This window comes from Miscanthus floridulus, chromosome 17 (assembly GCF_019320115.1).
Source record: "Miscanthus floridulus cultivar M001 chromosome 17, ASM1932011v1, whole genome shotgun sequence".
Lineage (NCBI taxonomy): Eukaryota > Viridiplantae > Streptophyta > Magnoliopsida > Poales > Poaceae > Miscanthus > Miscanthus floridulus.
In genome coordinates, this window is record NC_089596.1 from 62,981,026 (window position 1) to 62,988,645 (window position 7,620).

The 7,620-nt window shown below is 47.1% G+C and overlaps 1 protein-coding gene across 2 annotated transcripts; it reads left to right on the forward strand.

Moving 5' to 3' along the window:
- Positions 1-173: 173 nt before the first annotated feature.
- Positions 174-6,778, forward strand: LOC136518492 (protein RESISTANCE TO PHYTOPHTHORA 1, chloroplastic-like). Of its 2 annotated transcripts, none has more exons than XM_066512151.1 (5): positions 174-575; positions 899-1,109; positions 5,691-5,860; positions 5,938-6,004; positions 6,397-6,778. In XM_066512151.1, the coding sequence occupies exons 1-4, from the start codon at positions 243-245 to the stop codon at positions 5,962-5,964; spliced, it is 741 nt and encodes a 246-aa protein (XP_066368248.1). In that variant the 5' UTR covers positions 174-242; the 3' UTR covers positions 5,965-6,004; positions 6,397-6,778. The 2 variants fall into 2 exon arrangements, with proteins under 2 accessions (XP_066368248.1, XP_066368247.1); XM_066512150.1 differs by lacking the exon at positions 6,397-6,778 and adding an exon at positions 6,086-6,347 and having other exon boundaries at positions 175-575.
- Positions 6,779-7,620: the final 842 nt, after the last annotated feature.

Here is a 7,620-nt window from a genome sequence, read left to right on the forward strand (position 1 = left end):
GGATCAGGGTACTGAACAACTTTTTCAAATTTCAATGGCACGTAGGGTATTTCGATTTTTTTTAATGACACGTAGGTAAAAGCCTCAAAAAAAAAAAAAAAAAAAAAAAAAAAAAAAAAAAAAAAAAAGGTGGGCGATGGTCCAGCGCGGAGGCGGGAGAACCATCGGTATCGGTTCCTGACCATGACCCCATCCCTTCCCTTCGCGTCTCCTACTCTCCTCTCCACATAACCCGGCCAGCAATGCAACTGTTGGTAAGGAACCCGACCAGCAGCAGTGGCGGCTGCGCGTTTCTGCCGGCTGCTGCTGCTGCTGCACTGCGGCCACCGTCGGCCACGCTCTCATGGAGGAGGCCGGGCTGCAGTCGGAGGAGCAAGCGGTACCTCAGTCTCCCGCGCGCAAGCACCGACGGTTCAGGGTCCGGTGCTGCGGCGGCTGAGGCGGCGTCTACCGTGGGAGACACCTTGGAACGGGAGGAGGGCGGCGGCGGCGCAGAGGCAGGTGCTTCGGCTGAGTCATCCAACCGGAAGCAGCCGCCCCTTGTCGATCCCAAGATCGAGAAGGAGCTCAAGAAGGTTTCTTTGCTTCCTTTGTCCCCTTGGTTTATTGGACTCTAATTCTTTTTCTTTTTCGCTAAATTCTATGAACTTACGCCACAAGAGCTAGCTTGCAGTTTGTAGGAAGGGAGTAATTGTTGTAGATGATTTACGATCAATCTAGATTTGTCATTTCTTTCTTTTTTGCGCAGTAGTTTGGAAGGTTTCACAAAAAAGGGTCAATCTTAACCACTAATACAGCTAACAAAACTCATCATTGAATCAACTAATTTTATATGGGTGCCCAAACACAGTTCCTTATACATTCCTGATTGTAGTTATGATTCATTGCTGAACAACAGGCAGTTCAGAAGACTGCAGCAACCTTTGCACCGAGGGCGTCCACGAAAACAAAAAACCCCGCTGTCCCTGGAACTGCCCTGTACACTGTCTTTGAAGTCCAGGGATATGTCTCCATGCTGTTGGGTGGAGCTCTTTCCTTCAATCTTATATTCCCATCAAATGAGCCAGACATCTGGAGGTTGATGGGAATGTGGTCCATTTGGATGTTCAGTAAGTAAGAATTTTGCAAGTTTTGTTCTTAGTAAGAACATGATTTTCACATCATTTTGCAAGTTTTGTTCTTAGCAAGTTTTGTGGGGACTGGAGGGGGATTGAATTGGATTAAGGCCTTGTTCGGTAGCTTGGGATCAAATCCCCAAGCTGAATCAATCCAGATGGGGAATTAGTGGATCCCCTTGCTGCCACTCATTCCCTGGGGGGTTTAATTCCCCAGCAGAACTAATCCCCTGCCTCCCATTTGTTGTTCGGTTAGCCAGGGATGAATGCAGGATTGAGAATCTGACAGCATGTATACCTATCCAGACCTTTAACTAACACAACAGAACATGATCAAGCTTGAAACAATTCAAATTACCATGCAAAGCAAACCCAGTAGAACCTGACAGACAGATGTAAGTGCTTGTCAGGGAAATACATGATGAAATGGAAAATGAATGAATAGCTCTGACCCGTTCATTTCCCCAATGATAAGTGGCATCTGCATATGTAAGTAGCAACCAGTACTTCCAGTTAGTGGCGGAGCTTGATGGAAAAATAAGAGGGGGCCATTAACAATTTTTCAATGAGCAAGGAGGGGCCATGGCCCTCCTTGGCCTGCATGTAGCTCCGCCAATGCTTCTAGTTCCCAAAAAGAAACAATTTTCACGCCAATTATCAGACAACATATTATAGTAAAATACACTTCTTTTAGAAAGTTGTAGCTAATGCTTCAAAAAGCACCAACAGTGTTTTTACTTTCTACCATTGTCTATATATGCTTGATTTATTCTACACAAACAAATATGATAACTGAAACTCATAATGAAATATCCTCTCTTCCGACTGTGATCTTTCTCATTTGCAAATGGTTATCTTACTTGAGCAGTTGGATATATTTTATCCTGAGAACCCAACCAAACTTTTGCAATTTCCATATTCAAGATGTTAGACCATAAAGCTGAAAGCGCAATGTCAATCCATTATTCTGAAATCTAACATATGATGAATTCTCTTTGATTTAGTAATATGTGGACTTGATTTAGTAAGATGGTAGACATATACTGAATTCGCACAAGTTGCATCTTTTTATTTCACAATCTGAACTTGATTTTTGAGCATGAAACGGCAGGTGCTCTGCCTTTGCATTAAGTAGAGGTGAAAAAGAACAGGTACAATAGGTTTACATGCTGGTTATACATTCCCAGCCAACAGAAAAGGTAGAAACTAAAAAGAAGAAAGAAAAAACTGCACTGCAATTGCAGTCTGAAACTGTCGCTATGTTACATACTAGCCATTTACATGTTCTGTGTTATGACCGGCTTCCAATATGCCAGGAGGAGGCCCATTAGTGGGTAGATGAGGCGCAGGAGCTAGGGGCTAAAAGCCCATATTTATCTTTAATTGTTATTTCCATAATTTATAGATCAATTAGCCATATATAGGAGTTGTAATCCCCGTGGACAGAATTAAGCAAGAGCAATCTATTATTGCTCGGCTTCCCTTAGGGAGCCGGGAGTTTCCAAACCCTAGCCGCCACCCTCCTTCAGCCCTAACCTCGTGAACAGTAACCGCAGCACTGTAGCGCCGTCGCACTGTAGCGACGCAGCACTGTAGTGCCATCACGGCGCCGATCCGCCGTTCCTGCTCGTTCAAACCTCGCCCACCAATCTCTCACCCCTACAACCTTCGCAGCCAGCCCGGTAGGATCCGCAATCCTATCAATCTGGTATCAGAGATCTCTGGTTCGATGTCGCTCCCTCTGCCAACCTCTTCCACGCCGCCGATCGTGGCCTCCACCTCCGTGCCGCTGTCGTCTACCTCCGTGCCGCTGCCACACCCTACCACCAACGCCATGATTCCATCGTCACCGATGCCGTTCGGCTCCGCAGTGGCGCCCGCTGCCAACGGCGGGCCGGCCGTCCTCACGCCCGAGGAGGTCACGCAGGCCATCCTCGATCTGGGCCGCGCGGTGGGCGAGATTCGCGCCTTCCTGGGCGGATCAAATCACGTGCAGCCGTCTCCTCAACCGCAACGCCCACCACGGCCGCCGCAGCAACAACTGCCGCCGCCACCGCCGTCCCCCGCGATCGCTACGTCAGGGCTGGCGCCTCAGTACGGCATGCCGGCCGAAGTGCACGGATCATCACCACGCCCGTCCGTGCCGAACCCATCGGGTGGGGTGCCGATCCAACAAATTCAGTTCCCGGCGCTTGAGGTGGATTGGCTGTCTTGGGCCGAGTACTGCTACAACACTTCGTTTCACACGGCCCTGCGCGCCACGCCATTCGAGGTGGTCTACGGTCGACCTCCGCCGCCCATCCTGCCGTATCAGCCGGGGTCGGGCCGTTCCGAGGCCGCCGCGACGCTTCTCCGCGACCGGGACATGATCTTGGCCGAGGTGCGTCAGCGCCTTCTCCAGGCGCAGGAGCTGTCTAAGAGGTACTACAACGCCGGGCACCGCGACGTGGAGTTTGCGGTCGGGGATTGGGTTTATCTGCGCCTGCTCCACCGGACGGCTCAGTCCCTTGACCCTCGGGCGAAGCGCAAGCTCGGTCCGAAGTTTGCCGGTCCGTTCCGTGTTCTGGAACGCATCGGTTCCGTCGCCTACCGCCTGCAGCTTCCGGAGGGCGCAAGGCTTCACGACGTCTTCCATGTGGGGCTGCTCAAGCCCCACCGCGGCGAGCCTCCTGCAGCAGCCGGCGAGCTGCCCCCGGTCCTCGATGGCCGGCATCTCCCTGCTCCAGAGCGCGTCCTGCAGGCTCAGCAGCGTCGCGGTGAGTGGCGCCTGCTGGTCAAGTGGCAAGGACTGCCCGACGACGACGCCACTTGGGAGTCTCTTCCAGAGTTCCGCGAGCAGTTTCCCGACTTCCAGCTCGAGGACGAGCTGTTTGTGCGGGCAGGGAGAGATGTTATGACCGGCTTCCAATATGCCAGGAGGAGGCCCATTAGTGGGTAGATGAGGCGCAGGAGCTAGGGGCTAAAAGCCCATATTTATCTTTAATTGTTATTTCCATAATTTATAGATCAATTAGCCATATATAGGAGTTGTAATCCCCGTGGACAGAATTAAGCAAGAGCAATCTATTATTGCTCGGCTTCCCTTAGGGAGCCGGGAGTTTCCAAACCCTAGCCGCCACCCTCCTTCAGCCCTAACCTCGTGAACAGTAACCGCAGCACTGTAGCGCCGTCGCACTGTAGCGACGCAGCACTGTAGTGCCATCACGGCGCCGATCCGCCGTTCCCGCTCGTTCAAACCTCGCCCACCAATCTCTCACCCCTACAACCTTCGCAGCCAGCCCGGTAGGATCCGCAATCCTATCATTCTGACTCATGCGCCATGGCATATAGCATAATGTCTTGTTGAATTAAGCTAGCTACCCGTGTCGGTGTTTGTGTTTTGTTGTCGAAGACTCTCCTGCAGCGCTCTTTCCATAGGTTCCAGACAGCGTAGATGATCACCTGGGCGCGGTTTGTGGTTGTTGTTCTTTGGTCTGGTCCAACCATGGCAGACACCATGTCTTGATCTTTGTGGTTGATGTGCTCGTTGATGTGCTCTGATTGATTATTGGAAGATTAAACTTCTGGGCTAGCAATGACCAGACCATTCATGAAAAGGAGCACTCAGCCACCAGATGCTTCGGTGATTCAGTTTCTGTTGTGCATAGCTTGCAGATAGGGTCTGCTTGGCTGCCTCGCCGTATTATCTTGTCTGAAGTCAGAATCTTTCGCTGGAGCAACAACCAGCAGAAAAAATCTACATTTTGGTTCAACCTTGGCTTTCCATACTTTCTCCCAATCATGATCAGGGAATGAACCAATGAACTGAACGTTGTAGGCTGATTTGACAGTGTAATTTCCATCTGCTGTGAATCGCCAAGTGATCTGATCTGGTTGTTCATCTAGTTGTACTTGCTGTAAGGATTGCCGAAGTGACACATATTGCCTTAACTCTTGATCAGTGGACATACGCCGCAGACCTCGCATCCATAGATTCCCTGCCAATGCTTGGGCCACTGTTAAATTTTTCGATCTGGCTAGTTTAAAACATAGAGGTGCAATTTGCTTTGGTGTAGTTCCAGCCAGACATCTATCATGCCAAAATTTGCAATCTGAACTTGATTGACAAGTTAACACTGTTCTGAATTCACATGTACTAGGTTTCAATTAAAACTGAGATATTTATAGCTTTTGTCTGTTCTGGAGAGTCTTTGTGCTATTCATGGAATTATATGCACTAACCAGTTCAAACTTTAAAGCCCTTCAACCTATGGAATTTGACTACATGAGTAGATGTGGCCACAATTGCATTAGCGAGGTCTCAAACTTAAGGCCACTTGGCTGATAGGCTCTGATAACTTATTTGAGTTAAATGCATGTGACAGTTCATTTAAAATTCCAAGCTAATGGCGAAAGTTGGAAACAATATTTCAGTCTTATTATACATGAAAAATTCCTGTAGTTGATGTTGGAGTTACAAGAATTTAAAACTTTGTGGCCATGTCTTGAAACTTTGACTCATTTTTTTTTGCTTATCTCATACTGCATAGGAGCCTTTTCCTCAATATATTAATGGAGCATTATCTACTTTTGCAGCTATACCTTCACTTCGGGCTCGTGATTGCTCAAATAAGGAGAAAGAAGCTCTCAACTACTTGTTTCTCCTGATCCCTCTGATCAACGTTATAATTCCATTCTTTGTGAAGTCCTTTGCTGTTGTCTGGTCAGCAGATACAGTTGCTTTCTTCGTGATGTATGCATGGAAGGTAACTTCTCATGCTAGTTTTTTATGGTTCTTCAGATCAAGTCCTTAAAATATCTTTAATCATATTTTTATGCACAGCTTGGATGGCTGCAAAGGTTGGAATAAAGATTTTTGGTGTGCTATCCTGGTAATGTGTGCATGAAAGGTACTTTGCCATCTTAACGTTGCCTGTTCCTTCAAGATTAAGTTCTTAATATATGTTTATAGTCATATTATTTCTGTGCAGCCTGGATGGTTGGTGGTTGGAGTCAAGAGATTTTGTGATGAGAGAAACATTTAGTCCTCGAAATTTTCACATCTTTTGGAGGGAACTGCCTGATTAGTTTATTCCAAGATTTAGTGCATATAGCCTTTTATATCTTGTGTATATGCAGGGAGTATGAAAAAACAGCCTTTGACATTTAAGTGATAAATAGATGTACCTGAAGTCTCAACATTTTTGTTGACTAGGAACTAAACAGCTCTAGATGGGTCTTGATTTCTCAATACATTTTGTCCTAGATGATATCTGTGCTGACTGCTTTTTTTCTGAAAAAGAAATGGGGTATGAGTGGAGTCAGATGAAGCAAGAAGCGCAGCTTGGAAACATTGGATGGTTCATGTCGTCTCTGAGATTTCGATATCCTTCCGGGAAAGAATAATAGGTTGCACATCCCATGCGTATTTTGTTGCCCTACCGAAGTCATTGCATGCTTCAGGCGCTTTGTATCTTTTCCCCATGTTTGCTTTCTGTTCAACACTTAGAAATTTAAGATGCAATAGATCTTCATCTGGTTCATCTGGCAATACTGGTTCAGTATCAACTGCCCTCGTCCCATGTTCAAGATAAATAATTTAGCAGCTGTAACGAAGCATACTGTAATTTTGTGGCTTGCCATCAGCAGGTTGTAATCCCAATTAGAAGCAGCGCGTGGATGATTTTACTAAGGGACTTGGTAGCGCTCTGACGTCCGATCCCGGGCGCTAGCGTCCGGACGGTGCCCGCACAGCGAGTGAGCGAGCGCCCTAGTGTAACACTCTTGGTGCTACGCCCTAAACAAACTACTAAATCATGTCATGCGTATCATGTTTATGTAATAATGCATGTGATAGAAGGTGTTGATAAATTTCTTGTAGCCTAAAATAACCAATAAAAATGTTAAATAGAAATTTATTTAATAACTCATGTTATGTCAAGTAGAGTGAAAAACCAATTTTTATTGAGCAAAAGTATTATAGAACATGTGTATGACACCTAAATAAAGTTTGAAGTACAAACTTTGTAGATGACAATGCAACTCTTGCTGTAGAAAAATAATATGACTAGCTAGTATTTCTAATAGCTTAGAAATGGAACTTGAAGTCAAATTCAGCTCAAGACTTGATAGAAATTTTAAGTTTGAAAACAGTGTGACAATGCCATGTTGGTGAATTAATTCTGGAAAATCTAGCAAAAGGTCAATGTTGTGTTTTTGCTCCTTATGGTAGACTGATGTACCCTCGTTAGCATGGTCAAGGTAGTTTAGCTTCAACTGTGTTAGGTTAGTTTTTAGACGTGCTTTAAAATTCATGCTCACGGTCATCTCGCGCGGCCGCTCGGCGTCGCGCGGCTGGCCGCGTTCCACGCGCCGTAGTGCCGAGCCCGGTCGGCCTGTATGGCCGTGGCCGGCCCCAGCGGGCCGCTGTCATCGCCTTGCAGCTGTTGGCCGTCGCGCTGATGCCCCACCTCGCTGCCGCCCTTTCCGCCTCGTGCTGTGGTGCTGCTGCTGTCCTTCTCGCTAT

Bases quoted from the DNA above. Each gene is read 5' to 3' on its own strand.
- LOC136518492 (XM_066512151.1), top strand. From the start codon at position 243: ATGCAACTGTTGGTAAGGAACCCGACCAGCAGCAGTGGCGGCTGCGCG. The intron at 576-898 runs GTTTCTTTGCTT...GCTGAACAACAG, and splicing joins TCGAGAAGGAGCTCAAGAAG to GCAGTTCAGAAGACTGCAGC. The intron at 5,861-5,937 runs GTAACTTCTCAT...TTTTATGCACAG, and splicing joins TCGTGATGTATGCATGGAAG to CTTGGATGGCTGCAAAGGTT.